Genomic DNA, 17,665 nt, shown 5'->3' on the forward strand with positions numbered 1-17,665 from the left:
CTCTGGTGCCATTTTGCGACAAGCTGTTATTACTAAATCGAACTGAGATCTTGGATATCAAATCACACAGTACGTTTTCACCTCCTGGGAAAAAACTCTTGGCAAACTTGGCTGCGTCTTCAGAAGCGTCTTCTGGAGAAGCGAGAAACGAACGTAAAACATCGGACACTCTAACAATATCTGTACACTTAAGTTCGTTGTTGTCATTCATAGCAAAGGAGTACGTCTCCATGCCAAAAAATTATGTCCCCCACTTGTTATCCTCGGTTGGTCGATTTTAAGCTTTCTTGATCTGATTCAGTTTGCACCCTAACTTCCGCGATATTTCCACACAGGCTTGACGAAAACTTTTACCTCCAACTCTCGGATCACGATAAACCAAACATTGCTTCAAAATGTCTCTTGAAAGCATAATATTATGGTCGCCATTAACATAACAGAAACACGCCGTTCAGAGGTCCTCTCCGTTAAATTATTTACAGTTGCCCGACGCTTCAAACAGAGAGCAACAACGATGTGTATTTTGGACTCGTCAGTCTGCGGCTTCAAACTAATTCTAAAACACAATGCAAAAACAATACGATACGTGAGCAAAGCAGGTTGTCACACGCAAATACTTTATAAACTTGTCAAGTTGCCAAAGAAACGAAGAACTGAATATGTCAGACTCTACTTGAATGGAGCAGAAACATAAGTTTTTATAGGCCACTGATGCACTAAACAGCAACAAAACCGGGCGAAACGAAATTTGAATTGTCAGCATAGCATTTCGATTAGACCGATGCCTCTGTAACAGGTGAACTCTAATTGATTTGTTTTTTTTTTCTTTTTAAAAATGGTAACGTATCGGGATTTACTTTAATTTTTCCCAGCTAATTTCAAATCGAAATAATAAAAAAAACCCTGTGTCGTACTTTGTGCTGTATGACTTTTCCCAACTGTCAATTAGTTTTACGTGAGTCTAAACTAGCCAGAGCATTAAATTGCTTCGCTCGTTAAAGAATAATACAAATGGTGCTTAAGTAAACACTACAAGTTTTACAGTTTGAATGAATCAAGTCACTAATGAATTTTGTTCATTATTCTCAGAGGAGTTTAGTGAGGACTATTTTTATTACACGTGTTTTGTGATTTATGGGAAAAAAATGATGTGAAATCAAGTCTAAGTTTAAGGTGAGTCGTGATGAACTGCAGCTGTGAATCTGAAAAATAATAAAATAAACACTTGTGCTGCGTGACCTTCGTGATGAGAACTCTCCGTCAGGTCTCTCCTCGGTAAAAGACTTCACTGAGACCGGCTCAAAACACTGAGGTAGTATCATTTATATCGCGAAGACGTACTACTCAAGCTAGATATCTCTTTTGCAACAATGGTTTTTGGTGGGGAAAAATCGGATCAGTGTGCCAGAAAATCGCATTGAAAGTGTTATCCAGAATTTTTGTCCACCGTTTGATTAAAATTAGGTGGATGCATTGGATTGGTGACGTTACCATTCGCCTTGCTACTCAGTACTGTCTCTAAACTAAAAACCGATTTTATCTCGAGAGTTTTAAAAACCAGACATTATGTATATGAATTGTCAGAGGGGGAAGGTAAATTTTAATTTTTTCATTCCCTTTCTTCGATAGAATAGAATGCTCGGTTCTATCTAATTACGAGTTGGAAGTACTCCTTTCTTAATTGATAAACTAGTACGACACTGTAACACACTTTTAACTTTTCATATTCAAGTCTTGAATCAATGGGGAATTTTTAATACGTGTTTTCTTGCACCTGAGGCAGCTTGTTTTTCCTGTCTATTTTTGAGCCTTAATTATAGCTCCTTGTGATATTTTCTTCTGCTCTGATTGGCTATTGTGAGTACTTTTGTTTTTCCCGTGCCTCGTGTCATCAGAGATCTGGGATCTGGGACCTGGGATGACCCTGGAAACGAGACTATAAACAAATCTTAACGACAGAAATGAGGTCTGAGTAAGGCGTAGCGGAGAGATGCCTTTCTTCAAAAGAAGCAACAAACCCCCTAAAAGAAGACTTGATGCAGGGAATACAAGTTTAAGCAAGTCTAATTTAAGTCTCGCTGGAACTGGCGAGCTTGGTGAATCAGGCAATAATGCTCTCGTAAAATTAAAACTGGGACGGCACGAGTTGAGTTTTCAAGATGGCGACTGGATTGCGGGTAAGTTATGAAAAGAGTCGTTCCCTGTAGAGTTTTGTGAAGAGATTACATCGAGAAGAAACTTCCATCTACTTTTTAAAGCTTTATTCCCGTATTGGATCAGCCTTTAACTGGTTCAGCCTAGTGGTTTGCGATGGTCCGCAATTCAAATTGTAATGGTCGAATTATTTGGTTTGAATTTTCAAACTTTAATTATAAGTGGATAAATATAATTTCTACCGCGGTCCCAATATACTTGTATTTGAAATCACCTTAGTGTAGAAATGAAATTCCTTGCATTTCCGCATTTTCTTGAATCAGATTCTTTTTTTCGCCCCAGGGAATGTCGAGGTTATTCATCTATTGATCATCATTGTCATCATTAATCTCATTACAATTTGAACGCCAGCTTTTCTTCACCTAACTCAACTTTGAGTCGTAAATTTTTCTACCCTATATACTACTTCACTGTTTTTAGAGCCAGGATCACAAAGTAGTTCTAAAGATGGAGCAGAAGTTAGCAGGTTACAGAGAGAGAATTCACAGCTTAAGGAGGAGAACAATTACCTAAAGTACAAGATTGAAGTCCTGTTAGACATGGTGAGTTAAGGACTGCTGCATGCGTGTGTGACTTTCTTATTGCTTGAACCAGACTGTGTACAATTTTCAATTAAATTCCAATTTTTTCTGATCAACAGACCTCTTTAGTTTATATGGTTTGGTTTTTTGATGAAAATCCTGAGGAAGTCCCCCCCCCCCCCTTTGTCTTTTGTAAATTATGTGTACATATGCTTGTGAATAAGAAGAAATTTGAAAGAAACAGTTCTCTAGAGTACTGAAATGACTTATCATGGGAAACAAAACATACAAACTGTGGAAACTTTAATTTTTTCAGTGGTCATGCAGGTAGTTCTTAAACAAAAGTACATTTAATGATTGGCTTTATCTTTGACTTTTTTGATTTTCTGAACTCACTCCCTCTTAGTGACACCCACCATGTTTCCTTTATTTCATTTGCAGATGGCTGCCAGCAATGCTGACTTGAATGTAATGGAGAAAGAACTTGACACTTTGCAAAGTCAGAAACAAGGCCGCAGAGTAGCAAAGTAGCAATTTTAGATGCTGCTAACTTTTATTTATCAGAGTATTTTATTAGTAAATGAATTTACTAAATTCAGGTTTCCTACTTGTAATTGATAGCCACAGAGTAACAAAGTTTAGTCAGAGCTGTATGTATATACATTTGTATTTGAAAATAAAGATCAATTGTATTACAAGGTATATGGATTTCCAGTCCATTCACACCTCACAGAACAAAGTAGTAGTGGGACAGGCCATCATTAGCATCAAATTTCTTTGCAAAAGCAAAGTAGAGATATTGGCAGATTGAATTGGAAATGGCTAAATTGAATTGGTAAATCTATCCTTAAACCCTTTAACTCCCATTAATGACCAGAACAGAATTTCTCCTTACAATGTCAACTGCATAAGTGATGAGAATAAAGAAAAATATCAATTTGGGGTTAATTAGTTGACCCAAGACTAAATTCTCTAAACTAACATGAGAATTGTGTGGTTGACAGTATGGAGAATTACAAATTTGATCTGGGAGTTAAAGGGTTAAACGCACTAAAAAGATGTTTTAAGATTATTGTTTTCTAACATGTCTATTCTGGTTGAATAGTTTCAAGAAATATCTTCTTTTGGCTGTCCTTCTGGTTTTTTTTTTTATCTCTGTCTACTTCTATTTTAAAGTGTGATGCATGATTTTGAACTGACACAATGAAAAGAAAATGGTGTCTCCAGGATTAATCCTGAGGATTTTATATAAATATTATTTCAGTTGATTAGCTTGCCTGTACCTGCCCCATTATGCAGTGAAAACCTTTGAAATCAAAGTTAGACTACTGTCAGTAATAGCTTACTTTACAGAGAGGTTAGAGCACATGATATACTCAAGAATACCTAAATTGCCATTCTCTTGAAAAGGTAACACCCGGTAGGAGTGACTACCTGTTGTTAATGCTTAGAATTAGGCTACATACAGTCATTAACTTATTAATGTTAGTCATTAATGCACTGGCAGAGGCTTTTCCTATTAAGTTCTTGATATCGTTCTAATCATTTCAACTGCTATGTTGAAAAGAATTAACAAACAATTGAACACAATACATTATTATGGTCCTTGTTAAAAGTTATAACAGCATAATTACTTCTTTTTCAAAATATCACAATTGTTTAATGATTTTGAAATAACCTTTTTTACCAAACTCATCATAAATTTTTCTGTATAAAATTAATAAAAAATTTTATTTTGCAAAATTTGGCCTGTGAAGGTCCACAAAAACCTCAAGGTAGGACTTGCCTTATTTATCAAAGTAAGAAAGAAAGGGTGGAAGAGCGGAAAACTTTGAGTAGTGGTGACTGTTTTTGTTTTGCTACTGTCACTTACAATCATTTAAAGTGATACTGCTGTTTTGTGTAAACAATAACAAATCAGTCTTTCTCTGGTCTCTTAAGTGACATTTACCAATTCAATTGAAAGACAAAACAGTACCAAAACTTCAAAGTTTCAGACAAGATGCAGATTTGTAGAGTGGTGGTTAAGAAAAAAAAAAAAAATACCATGTACGGTTCGACCTCGATTATCAGTACTTTGCATTTATCTGGACTTGTTTCTCTGGTCCCAGGTGGTAGTTTGAAACAAACTGATTTACAGCAATTTAGGTTGATGTAAAACATTGTTGGATAGCCTAAATAACTCTTTGCGCAATAAAGATTTAACAATGTGCGTCAATCCTTGCATAACATTGTTTACTGGTATATGATACAAATTTACTTCTAACTAGTGACTGAAAACTGTGCTTAAATAGTACAAGGCGTTTTTTGCAGCTTTCTCATGTGCTGCTTGTTTTTTGTGGCCCATTCCACCACATACTGTTGGTGGTTTTGTATCAAGCCTCACGAAACACATATAATTGCCATCATATCCTTTTTCTGGCAAGTCATGATAAGTTACAGTAAAGCCTGATGTTTTTCCTTCGTCTTCAAGAGCTGAGCAAAACTCGTGACTAACACTGGTCTCTGCATCAACAACAGAAGGTGGAGTACTGCAATGATGGGACACTGTGTTCAAACAAGGTTCCTCAGTTTCCATTTTATCATATAAATCGCTTGAAAGAAATGGAACTGGTGAGTTAGACTGGCTACTTCTTGAGGGACTTGACCCTGATAGAGGGCTTAGTCTAGAGTGCTTGTCAGGAGACTTCCTTAATGGGCTCGATGATCCATTTTTGTGTGCACCTACTGGAGATGAACCCTAGGGAAAAATAATTACAATTACTATTTTGATTCACTTTCATTTAAAATAAGATCAACAATAGCTTTGGCTTTAATACTAAAAATAACTAGGTGTTTTCAACTGAAACTAAATAAAAGAAAAAAAAAAAAGAAAGTGGTTTCTAAAGATGATCTTTGCATGTTTCAGTAGTGCTTTGTAGTGCAGCAATACATACATTAAATATTGCTTTCAGTTTTGTGGATTATATTGGATGCACAGGACTCAATGTATTGAAAAAAGTAACCTTTCAAATCCAGCACTTGAAAGGGAGAAACTATTTTGTATCTGCACTAAATTGTCAAAATTAATTTCTCTAAAACTCTTGTACAGATGAGACACTTCCATAGGCTGTTGATTGAAGCCTCAAGCTGAACACTGTGAATTACAACCACCATTCCCATATAACAGTGACACAAGCACTAAACCTCACTCTATGTTCATATTACTTTGTATTAAAAAACCCAACTCCATGATCTGATTCATCCAAACAACAAACTGTCTAAGAATCGATCTTTTTGCATTGAATAGCTTGTTATACCTTGGTTACATTTTTCTTCTTTTGTTATTTTTTGTCATTTATGTACCAATACAAATACTCTGTTTTCCATTTTAATTCACAGGATTTTATCTACCTTAGGTGCCTCACTGATCATGCTCAACATTTTCTCTGCAGCAAGTTTCTTGGCTGCTTTTTTGCTGCTTCCATGCCCTTGAGAAATCCAATCTTCAACCTGAAAACAATCAAAGATTAATCTATTTGAGATGTGCACTAGGCACCCCTGAAAAGATTGCATTTTTGTATGCACAGCATTGGTTTTGCAACAATAAATGGATACACAGGGCTATTAAATAAAAAACAAATGTTAAATTCTTATCATTTTTCTTAGCCTATGTGGGTGGCTGGTAGAGGTTAGGGGAAACCAAGGTGGAAGAATTATTTCAATGACCTCACTTTGGTATAACACCTTCTGACACAGAGCAAAGGTTAATTTTCACTTTTTACATGAAAAACTCACTATTGCATTGAATTCATAATGATAACCCAGTACAAGCTATGGTCAAAATCTTCACCTGGATTTAAAGCCCTCTCAGATTATTAAAGCTTGGTAGACTTTTAATTCTAATCTATTAAATAGCTGCACCAAATGGCTGAAAATTGATGGTTTCAAAATCTACATTTTTTTTCAATTCCTAAAAAATAACCAATCAATAAATTATTGAAAATAATAATATCAGGACCTTGCATTCAAAAGTGAAGGTCTTCATGTGTGCTTCTCCCTCTTCCTGTGTCACATTGTAGACTGGTGGAGTCCAGTTCTTCTTCATACACATTTCTTGCAAGCTACCGATAGGATTTAAGTCTGTACTTGGCAAGTATAGGCTCCTTCTAGCTGGACTTAATGAAGATGTTGGAGTGGTACTTCTAAATGGTGTATGGCTTGGAGATCCCTGAAAATAATCAGTAAACAATTGAAAGAAGATGAGGAATGAATGATTACCAATTCATAACTGGTTGGTCATTTTGACATATGCTTGTAAAAGTAAATCTACCACCCTTCAGATTAAAAAGAAAAACTCAGCCCAAATAAAAAAAATCAAGACAATAAATAAGATAAGTACATTAGCAACATTCAAAGGTGTGGCAATGATCACGCAAGAGACCAACATTTACTACATTTGTAACAATTCATGGGCCAGTCAAAGGCGTATTCTTCTCCTCTATTTTACAGGTCAAATTGGTTCAATCATGCTGCCTTCAGTTCAAAACTGACAAAGAAAACATAGTGAATTTCATTTCCCTACCAAAACTTAAGAAAAATGAGAGAGAGATATTTTTCCTAAGGAGAGGTATTGGGAAGTTAGAATGAGATGTCATAACAAATTAAAAAAATGAAATAACCTGTAAAAACTCACAAGACCCCTATTTGTAATAACACTGAACAAAAGAAGAAGGTCTACAAAATACACAATTCATCTTTCATTCCCTGCAAAAACCATTTAACCAGAATTTTGGCTGTGCAAGTGAGAGTGATCAGAGTTAAAGTGGCTTTTAAACTTATATTAAATTGTTCAAAAGATGACATTTGCTTCCTAATTTAAAGATTTGTATACTTACTATTGATTTTGTATTTCAAAAAGTTTGAAATGAAATGGATTTGGCGAGGAAATGTTATTTTCCTTCCCTTTTTAAAAAAGTGTGACATCAGCACTTTTATAAAATTTTCAAAACTAATTATTTTGAAATATTGTGTGGTTAACCAAGATTTTCCCTATGAATGTTGATAGCCCTTGATAAAATATAGTTTGGTTGCCTAATCATTGGCCGGACGAAATTAGATTCCCGACAGCAGGCACTGCCCTTTGACTACCATTTGTCTTTGTTTCTTTACTTTACATTGTTCCTGAAAAATGTTTGCCCCCAGCCAAAGAAGAAAAAAAAACTTTGTGTATGTATAATTAAATTCCACGTAATACGAAACAGCGTTATTCAAAGTAAGGAATTTAGTAAGAGGATGTATTCAATTCTAAAGCTTGAATTGAGAGTTCGAATTTGCGCGAGGGAAAAACATTGTTGTGTTTGCTGTTGTTAACAATTATTCGTGTTCTCACCTTAGACGCTCCTGGTGAGGTTGTGGTACCACCAGTGTTACTTCTGATGAGTTCCAAAGCTTCCTTCGCACAGTTCGCTTTGGCCTCTTTTTTGCTGTGTCCCGATCCTTTGCATTTTATCACACGTCCAACTTTGACCTCACAAGTAAATATATGCGTATTTATCAGTCCCATGGCCAATTCATCCAAGTAGTTGAAGATCACAGGTTGTCTACTTTGAGCTCCTGCTTCCATCAACAAACTTACGGGATTCTTCGCTCTGTTTTCAGGAGACGAAATGATTTCGTTTATTTCACGCAAGATGACGTCCTCCATGTCGCAAGTAGCTCGGGCTCGACTAGTCTAAGGTATAAAATGTTTCTGCGTCTTGAATGTTTATGGGCGCTATAACTCTAATAGATGCAAATGTATGATCAGGAAGGATGGAGTTGCTTTCTCGGAAGTGTGATTTCCGTGAAAGCCACTTCCCGCCATCTTGTAATTACACCAGAAAACCTGGGTATGAGAGCACACTGGCGAAGCAGTGGCTGGTGGGATATCTTCTTCCAATTCGTGGAAAGCGCTCAACAGGCAAAATGTCGATGCTTTCGGCGGCCGCGTTGTTAGATGAATTAATGGGGGTCGATAGAGATCGAGCCCCCAATGAGAAAAAGACTGCCCTACATTGGTCTGATCCTCAGGTAATTTTTGGTTACTTTTATAGTAGTTTATTGTTGGTTATCTGTCTAGTTCGGTTCGTCGATAAAACTAACGCTGATAGTAAGCTTGTTTCTTTTACTTTTCAGGTTTGCAAATACTTCCTTTGTGGATTTTGTCCTTCCCAGCTCTTCGTTAATACTAGATCTGACTTGGGTTAGTACAAAACCGTATCTAATTTTTTTGTAAAAATCGAATTGACTAACTTAAACTTGCAAACCGGGATAAACCGGCCGCATGGTCTTGAGTCAGTGTTTTAATTACGAAGCAATGAGAGAGTCAGCGATCAATTGAATAGCATTAGAGACAATTAAACAATTCACCGGAAATTTCCACTGGCATTTTAAACTCAGTAAGGGTTGTATATTAAACTATATTGATTTTCTTTTACTTTTGTCTTTATTTTAATCTGTTACTTAATGTGAAACGTAGAACAAGTGAAAGTTTGAAAACGAATGATGTGCGTTATATAATCGGAGGTGTGAGGATGATGTGAATCATCACGAGTGAAAAATGTTAGTAATTTTTAGTAAGCTGATGTTCAAAACCCGTGGGTTTTGCTTCAAGTCAAAGTAGCGTTTGGTGTAAAACTAACCTATGTTCGGAAAGGGTCATGACAACGTCAAAACTGTACCCTGCAAGAACAATTTTTGTGTGAGAATGACGCAATCAACTCCCAGCAATGAAATTGCTTTTGATCAATGTTTCACTCTACTTACCGAAATTAGTAATTATTCATTCTGCAATTTCAACCTAACGTTGGTGAACAAAGAGCTGAAGTGCACTGTAACCTACATATGTTACTGGAACCTTTCAAGTCTCAAATAAAAGATCAAAGACTCCCATTGTATCTTTTGTTGACAAAAAAAAGGATTTTACACACAATTATAATTTACCTTGTATCTCTAGAAAGCCTTATGCAAAAGACTAAACATAACTTGCTGTTAATTTTTTTTCTTAGGCCCTTGTGAAAAGGCACATGATGATCGGTTGAGAAAAGAGTAAGTATTGGCAACACATACTTTTCTGTTAATGTTGAGTGTATCGTTCCGTAAAATCGTGGGAGTAGGGGGAATTGCTGATAACTAACAACTATTCACCAAAGTGGAGATGGCTAGTGGAGGATATGTACAAGGTGGCAAAGTTGTGAAATAATATTGTGAAGTAAACAGTGAAATAATATTAATGATCTTAATTAATTTATTCCTGTAATGATAACAGTATTTTTGGATGAATAGTAAAGGATCTTTGGAGTTAGAGTGCTCAGTCAGAGTGCACCTTCAATGCTGTCGACTGTTTTAGTGTGTACTGAAGTAGGATAATAATACTAGTTGGCACCATCATACCAAAACCCACAAAGTTTTAGAGCTGAAATATTTGAAAGTGAAGGAAAATTGGCTTTTTTGATACTAATTAGGAGCTTTGATGTTTTGGTAAGAATGTTCCTAAGTAGGTTTTTGGATGAGATTCTACTTGTTCTGTTCAAAATTTCTGTAAAATGTGACTGCTTCTCAGGGCAGAGCTTCCTTACACACATAAAGTAATGCAGAATGTATAGTTTCATCAAAATTTTTTCTTTTTTTTTCCTGTGTAGCCCTAGTACTTATACTTGTGTGCTGTTTGGGTTAATTTGATAAATTCTTGATGTTATTCCCTTGAGTTGTTTTTGAATGTTCTTAAATGGTATACTTTCAGAGAAACTCTAACTTCTACAATTTATGTCTTTTTTAAAACACATTTAGGTATCAAGAAAGTGGTCGTTTCAAAAAAATGAGGTATGAAGAGGAATTTCTGAGGTATCTTCAAAACATTATGGCAGATGTGGACAGACGGATCAGGCGAGGACATACCAGATTGAACCTCAGTCGTGCACAGGAAGAGAAGGTGAAAACATGTGCATTATAATTATAACACATCAAATCATTTGATCTAAGATTTGTGATACTGTTAACTGCTGTTTTGAATTTTAGGAAAATTACCTTCTCTAATTCAAATCACTGCTAGCAAAAAAAAAATTTTTCCCCCAGATGTTTGTCATGTTTTGCAAAATTTTAAATGACAGTTTCCATAGTTTTTTTTGAAAATTCTCAGTTGACTTTTTGATTAGACCAATTTATTTTGCAGTTGTCAATTAAGCAACAAATTTGAAGTTATGTCGTGGATCTCATGTGCAGTAAAGTTTGAAAATTAGTCTCGTACCTTTCAAAGTCGAAGGTGGTGAACCATTGTTGTCTCATTTCATATATTTCTTTAGTTATTTTAGAATCTGTTGAATTTGATGACAGTGCTGCATCTGGTAATCGATGACTTAGGCAGACTTAGTTCAGCAGTTTATTCTATTTGTTTTATTTTAACCTGTTCTCATTTTATTGTACTTTTTTTTATAAATAATGGTCTTTTATTTTTACATTACTCTTTTGACTTGCTTACAATTTTTTTGGTTGAATGGCTGTGGTTTTTTTTTTGGCATGCACTCTTATGTACCAGCTACCTCTTGTTTGGCTCTGTTAAGAATCATATGACCTCCCAATGGGACAGAAAGTGTTAGATACTGTGTTTCTGTCACAGGAATTGGCAAGTGGCAAGCCAGACAGTGAAAAAATCAAAATGCTTACCGAGAAGATTAATGCTTTGTTAGAGCAGGTGAGACAACATGTATACATCTTTGAAGACTCTGGTACTCTTGGCTTACTTGCTGTGGTCACATTTTTTTAATAATACAAAGTTTAAAGAAAGTTATATTTTTGTATCAGGTTGTATAGGTGTTTGTTCACATTTTTTTAATAATACAAAGTTTAAAGAATGTTATATTTTTATATCAGGTTGTATAGGTCTTTGTTTTACCCCTGTCATTCCCAAAGAAATAGTGTATTTAGGTTATCTAACTCTCTTGTTGGATTTTAGTCTTTTATTGATGATAAAAATGGTCAATGCATCAACCAGAGTTAGTTTGTTTTGACATTGTTTAATTTTTGCTTGAAGTCCTCTAGGCTTGTTTTTGCCTATCTTGTCAAATGTTGTGGCATGGTTTTGAAGAAAGAGGGAAGCAGAATAAATTTTAAAAGTTACAAAGTATTTGCATGTACAGCTCTTTTTGGCCCTGATTTTATCTTCCTGCTAATCAGATTGCAATCTCTTTGAATTGTTTCTTGTCAATTCAATGTGTGTAGGTTGAACAATTAGGGTGTGAAGGAAAGGTGGAAGAAGCACAAGGTGTTATGAAATTGTGTGACCAGCTAAAGAATGAGCGCGAGGCTCTCCAAATGGTAAGATACAAATATTTTAAATGTTATGCAGTAAATGGTTTGAGCCTAGGTGTAACATTTGATCTTTTAATAAATGTGAGTAGTCCTCTGGAGGTTTGTTATCAGCAGTGGTGACTGATGTTTTGATAACCAAAGCTGTCCTGACCTATCCTGAAGTCATTACAAGAGTCAAATGACATTGACTGATAACAGTTCTTTTCAAGCCAACAATTATGTAGATAATCAGACTACTAAATCAATTGGATATTTAAGAAACCAAAGAAACTATAATGGGTAGAAAATGTACTTGGAGCAGATTTAACCCTTTAACTCCCATGAGTGACCAAGACAGAATTTCTTCTTACAATATTAATACAATATCTGAGATGTGTGGTAACTATGACTGAGTACAAGAACAGGCAGTTTTTCATTGACGTCATAGCTTCAATTCCCAACGAAGATGTTCCTTGTTATTAATGGCCCAAATTCTCAGTTTCATTTATATTGGATCAAGGAGAAAAGACTAGGTACATCTGGGTGGGTCTCTTCTCTCATTGAAGTCACATTTGTAAGGGCATGTCAGATATTTTGAACACAGTCTTGGCTTGTTCTATTCTGTGATGCATTCTGATAGTCTTTAGGAAGATTCCTAAAGGCTACTTTTTATCCCAAAGAAATAATTTTCTCAATGTCCAAGCTTACTGCAAATCAAGAAATTCTTTGTTTGAAAAGGTTATTCCTTTTGTGGGCCTACTAGTGGTTGAATGGTTGAGTGGAACCAGGTCATTTGTTGTCTGGTTCAGTTTCTTCTTTACCATTGCTCAAAGGTGAGCAAGGACCTTCCAGGATGACAATATTGGATCAGTGTCAGTATCTGAGCAACTGAGCACCAACCCCTCCCCTAACTTAACAACAGCCAACTGATAACAAGTTAGGGTCAATGTTGGGTTAGAGGAGGGGAGGGGTAGCTGTGCAGTTGCTTTGATACTGACATTGATCCACATCATTCATGATGATTTTGGTGGCCTGCTTGTGGAGAGAAGGAGATAAATTGATCATTCAGAGTATCATTCATTTTTCTATAGAGGGTAACTTCGGAAAGGTTCTGACCGATTTTGTTTGTCCTTTTTGTTTGCTTTGTTTTACAGCAATCGCGTGACCTTAACTTAATGTCTGCTCAAGAAAAGCAAATGGAAGTGTGTGAAGTTTGTGGTGCTTTTCTTATCATTGGTGATGCACAAACTCGAGTTGATGATCACTTACAGGGAAAGCAGCATATGGGTTATGCCAAGATCAAAAGTACCATTGAGGAACTCAAGGTGAATTGGGCAATACTTGCACTGTGTCCCAGTGGTGCTTCAAAAATAATAATACCACCCCTGCATTGATCTTAGCCCTAATACCTATCTACTTTATTTGCTGTTCTGACTGAAATTTAACACTAAAATTAAAAAATTACTGTACTTCAGTCTAGTCTTCCTCTAGAACGAGTTTTAATTGAAGGAAAAAGGAAGACACCTCAGGGAATAACTAGGTTACCGAAAATTTGCCCTGCTCGCTCTAAATGTCCAATTCGTTGCAATGCATTTTACTTGATTCCTCTTGTATTTTTTTTTTCCCTTCAGAATAAAAGGAACGAAAGGTCTCGGTCTAAATCCAAAGAGGCGATGGAAAAAGATGAAGGTTCTGAAAAAAAGCGGGAGAGGGAAGGAGAACGGAGCCGTGACCGGGACCGTGACGGGAGAAAGGACCGTGACAGAGACCGTGATAGGGATCGTGACGCTCGAGGACGCGAAAAGGATCGTGACAGAGATCGTGACAGAGATCGTGACAGGGATCGTGACCGAAGGAGAGACCGTGATCGTGACAGAGACCGTGACCGCGATAGGGATCGTGACAGGGACAGGGACAGGGATAGGGATAGGGACAGGGACAGGGACAGGGATCGTGGCAGGGACCGTGAACGTAGAAGGGATCGTGATCGTGATCGTGACAGAGATCGTAGCAGGGACCGTGACCGGGATCGTGACCGGGATCGTGATCGTGACAGAGACCGTCATCGTGATAAGGAGCGTGATGGTGAAAAGGACCGAGATCGTGACAGGGATCGTGAGAGATCAAGGGAAAAGGAGAAGCGGCGTGTTGAGAAAGATGAAACGAAAGACGGAGATGGAGAAAAACTCGAGGAAAAGGAGAACGAAAATGGGGAAGATGAGAAAGAAGCCGCGGTCGAGAAGATGGAAGGAACCGATGAAGGTTACGACAACCAGGAGAAAGATAAGTCCGTCAGATCTCGAAGCAGGTGAGTGGTGTCTTTAAGGAGTGATATTAAATGAGAGCATTATGCAGAGATGGCAAAGTTTTAGCACAGTTAAGCCGATTTCTAATTAGTTGTTGATAATGAGAAGGGTAGACATTGTTATTTTGGGTGCTAACGTACAACGAGCTGCCCACTGATTAAACACCCCGTAAATTGGATCAAGAACTGAAGGCTACTGCGAAAGCAAAGCTACCTCAGCTCAGCAGAACGGAACAACAAAGATTGAGGTACCTCATTCTGTTGTGATTTTCAATTTTGAAATTTCCTCAATTCATTGCTTGTACTAAAGTCATGGCAGCAGCTATCATCTGGGCTTGAAGATAACTGGAAACACAAGGTACACACGCAAAGTTTGAGTTCAATTTTTAATTTTTTGTTAATTATGGTTTTCAACCAAGCTGATCAACCGAGGATCGTATGTAAGGTAACTTTCCTGTTTGTTTTTGAAATGAAATTTTCGTTTCTATTCGTAATTTTTTACTAAAATGGAGTCAAACGTCTCAATGCGAAGAATCGCTCTCTAAAAGGAATCGATGTCGCTGCTCAAACCGAGTGGCAAAAAGTTAAGTCACAACTGGAAGAGAGTCGAATGTCGTGATCATTTGAAAGTAAACTTTTTGTTTGAATGTTAAAAGAAAGAGAAAAAGAAACAAAAAAAAACATTTTAAATTTAAAAGTGAGACCTTGGGAAGTTAAAGAATTCGTCACAGCAACGGAATTGAAGGTAGCAGTTGTTGTCAGACTTCAGTTTACCGTATTAAACCAACTTACGTTTCCAGTGAGTCACTCAAAGGATATCAATCTCTACCGGCGGATCAGCCAATCACTCAGTCGACATCTTGTAAGAGGTATTCTCCCAGGTATTTTAGATCATCATGTGTTTTGCGTAAGACCCACCAACGCCTATTTTCAGCCAGCCGCCGAGGAATGGTTTTCCTCATACGCACGACGTTCTTATCGATTTAAGAGTGTACATTATTTGGTAAATTATCATTAGGTGTGTGTGTTCGATATGTTAATATGGTCCGGAATGGTTAATCTTGTGTTTCCCTAATGGTGGAGATACAAGATTTAGCCTTTTAATTTCTATTTCACGGTGATCATGAAGTGACCTAGAGGACTACAATTTAGCGAACCTGTGTGGTTTGTGTTGGTGGCTTTCTTCTCTTGATTGAGTAGTGTACGAGTGTTCATTTGTTTGCTTGATTGAACTCTGATATTCCATCAGTGAGGCGTTTTTTGGTTTTTCTTTTCCTTCCACTTTTCCACTGTTTGGGAATTTTTTGTTTAGTTTTCGAGGATGTCTTTTTGATAGTCTCTTTCTGTGTCCCTATGGAATCTTTGGATGTTTGTCGTTCTCTTGCATTTACTTCTTTGGGCGATGAAGCGAGTTAAAGGAAGGAACGGCGCACTCACAATATCTGGCTAAATCCTCAGTTGTTGTTGGTTTTTTCAGCTGGTGACTAAGGGTCACTTCTTGTTCAGGGATTAGTTCGTTGAAGTCCAGCTCAGGCTTGGATAGCCTGATCATCTGTTGGCCCCTCGGCCTAAATGGTTTTATGTCATTTACAGGTCACGTGAGAGAGAAGAACACCACGACAAGACTGGGTCCTCGTCCCCAAAGAGCAGGTCTCGATCCAGGTCCCCTCTATAGTGTGCAAGTCCAGTGAATCATACCGCAGACCAGAAAAGTGATGGAGAGCAAGCCTTGTTTTTTACTGAAAAGTTGTCATTTCTAGTAGGTTAGTTTACTATAAGACGAAAACATCTTAAATTCTAGGGTTCGGTTTTACGTTTAGTTACCATGAGCTTCAGTAAATTTATAGTGTTGCCAACCCGTAGAACATAAACATATTTCTCAGAGGTTCGTTGTTAAGAGCCAGCTACATGTGTGTGTTACTCGAGGATTTCATTGCAAACAATCCTTCAACTTTCCTTTGAGCGATGTCCTTTTCAGACAACCCCTAAAAGTATAGAAAGGTTTTGAACCAAGTTTTGTCTGTGATTGGACCGGTGTCTTGAACATTGTGGAAGATTGGAGTTCTGCAGTGGCCACAGCATTCAAGATGGCGGGTCCATGATGAAATGAAGATAGTTCAGGTTGTTCGTCATCTTTAGTATCTCGTGTAGTTAAGTGGTAGCTACAACTTTTGCTCACTTAAAATAAACCAGAAGGCACCTAGATAGTTCTTTCCTTCCGTAGATGGTAGAATCCTGCAACAAAATAGTACACTCTTATATTTAGGTTGAATAAATCAATTCCTTTGGTGAAAAGTTTGAACCATTCTTTTGAGGAGCAAAACCGCAACATTTAATATTGATTTTTTTTTGTTATGAAGAGTCATGGTTAGCACAATCTGGAAAAGGTGTTGAATTGTTATAATTATCTTCAAAAGCCCTTTCGTTTGGTTTGGGTCCTTGAAAGGTACTTGATTTTTTCTTCTGGTTTTTGAGTTGTTTAAATATTATGCACCTTTGCCCGGGGAGTACTTCAATTTTATGCGTATCTCTCAAGCTTTTGATGCGGGTTGTCCGCTTCTTGCCAGTGTTGCAGCAGGTTACGTGTACCCGTCTCCATCTTTTTCAATACGTATGTTGTGATTCGGCTTTATCCCTTGTGTAAGATTTCCTTGTCGACTTCGTCGTTGTCTTTGTTATTCTTTTGTTGTCGAGTGGAAAAAATGAGTATGCAGCCAAGGAAATTTTTTTGATGGGAAGAGCGGCCATTAAAGAGACTCGGCAGAGAAGCAGAAGCTTAGTAAAGCTTTACGTTCACGTGATAATTCGAATGTCTTAATTATTTTTAAAAGCAATCACCACCAATATCAAAAATAAATCAAGTAAATAACATTTTGGCATTTGAATGAAAACTGGATGATCTTTTTAGGGGAACTTTAATGTAAGAATTGGCTGGAAAAGGACTTCATAAAAGTCAAGCTTAGGTGGGCGTGAACCTGATCCTCTTGGAAAAACTAACCTGAGCTCCACGAAATCGTAATTAACTGGTGGACCTGTATCGCCTCCGACTTTTCGTTGCTTAGCTCCGACAGTAGTGTCCATTGCTGGCGGTTTTGTGAGCCCTTTGCGATTTTGCGTGCGCGGTTTTCGCGGCCTTAGCGCTCGTGGCCTTAGCGCTCGTTGCCTTCGCGCACTTAAAGCCGCTACCAAAATTACAGTTCAGCCACAAGAACTGTGGCTTTCCATTTTTAGCAATTAATTGCCATAGGTAAATCTGGGTTTTAGGGACGATATAGAAACGTGTTTTAAACGACTTTGATTATATAAACACTTGTATTTG

General features: G+C 37.2%; 3 protein-coding genes across 3 annotated transcripts; 2 read left to right on the forward strand and 1 right to left on the reverse strand.

Annotated features, from left to right (window-relative positions):
- The first annotated feature begins 1,931 nt into the window (after positions 1-1,931).
- LOC131785044 (protein chibby homolog 1-like) lies at positions 1,932-3,437 on the forward strand. Its single transcript, XM_059101888.2, has 3 exons — positions 1,932-2,177; positions 2,635-2,756; positions 3,177-3,437. Exons 1-3 carry the CDS (start codon positions 1,991-1,993, stop codon positions 3,264-3,266), a joined length of 399 nt encoding a protein of 132 aa, XP_058957871.1. The 5' UTR covers positions 1,932-1,990; the 3' UTR covers positions 3,267-3,437.
- Positions 3,438-4,949: 1,512 nt separating this feature from the next.
- On the reverse strand, positions 4,950-8,591 carry LOC131785043 (RISC-loading complex subunit tarbp2-like). Its single transcript, XM_059101887.2, has 4 exons — positions 8,107-8,591; positions 6,736-6,945; positions 6,129-6,227; positions 4,950-5,475 (listed from the first exon to the last, which is right to left on the reverse strand). The coding sequence occupies exons 1-4, from the start codon at positions 8,419-8,421 to the stop codon at positions 5,002-5,004; spliced, it is 1,098 nt and encodes a 365-aa protein (XP_058957870.1). The 5' UTR covers positions 8,422-8,591; the 3' UTR covers positions 4,950-5,001.
- On the forward strand, positions 8,514-16,641 carry LOC131785035 (luc7-like protein 3). Its single transcript, XM_059101878.2, has 9 exons — positions 8,514-8,786; positions 8,892-8,958; positions 9,764-9,803; positions 10,545-10,686; positions 11,371-11,445; positions 11,973-12,068; positions 13,196-13,366; positions 13,673-14,349; positions 15,940-16,641. Exons 1-9 carry the CDS (start codon positions 8,529-8,531, stop codon positions 16,019-16,021), a joined length of 1,608 nt encoding a protein of 535 aa, XP_058957861.2. The 5' UTR covers positions 8,514-8,528; the 3' UTR covers positions 16,022-16,641.
- Positions 16,642-17,665: the final 1,024 nt, after the last annotated feature.

Source organism: Pocillopora verrucosa, chromosome 8, assembly GCF_036669915.1.
Source record: "Pocillopora verrucosa isolate sample1 chromosome 8, ASM3666991v2, whole genome shotgun sequence".
Lineage (NCBI taxonomy): Eukaryota > Metazoa > Cnidaria > Anthozoa > Scleractinia > Pocilloporidae > Pocillopora > Pocillopora verrucosa.

Bases quoted from the DNA above. Each gene is read 5' to 3' on its own strand.
- LOC131785044 (XM_059101888.2), top strand. From the start codon at position 1,991: ATGCCTTTCTTCAAAAGAAGCAACAAACCCCCTAAAAGAAGACTTGAT. The intron at 2,178-2,634 runs GTAAGTTATGAA...CACTGTTTTTAG, and splicing joins AGATGGCGACTGGATTGCGG to AGCCAGGATCACAAAGTAGT. The intron at 2,757-3,176 runs GTGAGTTAAGGA...TTTCATTTGCAG, and splicing joins TTGAAGTCCTGTTAGACATG to ATGGCTGCCAGCAATGCTGA.
- LOC131785035 (XM_059101878.2), top strand. From the start codon at position 8,529: ATGGAGTTGCTTTCTCGGAAGTGTGATTTCCGTGAAAGCCACTTCCCG. The intron at 8,787-8,891 runs GTAATTTTTGGT...TTTACTTTTCAG, and splicing joins TACATTGGTCTGATCCTCAG to GTTTGCAAATACTTCCTTTG. The intron at 10,687-11,370 runs GTGAAAACATGT...TTTCTGTCACAG, and splicing joins GTCGTGCACAGGAAGAGAAG to GAATTGGCAAGTGGCAAGCC.
- LOC131785043 (XM_059101887.2), bottom strand. From the start codon at position 8,421: ATGGAGGACGTCATCTTGCGTGAAATAAACGAAATCATTTCGTCTCCT. The intron at 6,946-8,106 runs GTGAGAACACGA...GATTATTTTCAG, and splicing joins CCTCACCAGGAGCGTCTAAG to GGATCTCCAAGCCATACACC. The intron at 5,476-6,128 runs GTAGATAAAATC...ATTTTTCCCTAG, and splicing joins TGATCAGTGAGGCACCTAAG to GGTTCATCTCCAGTAGGTGC.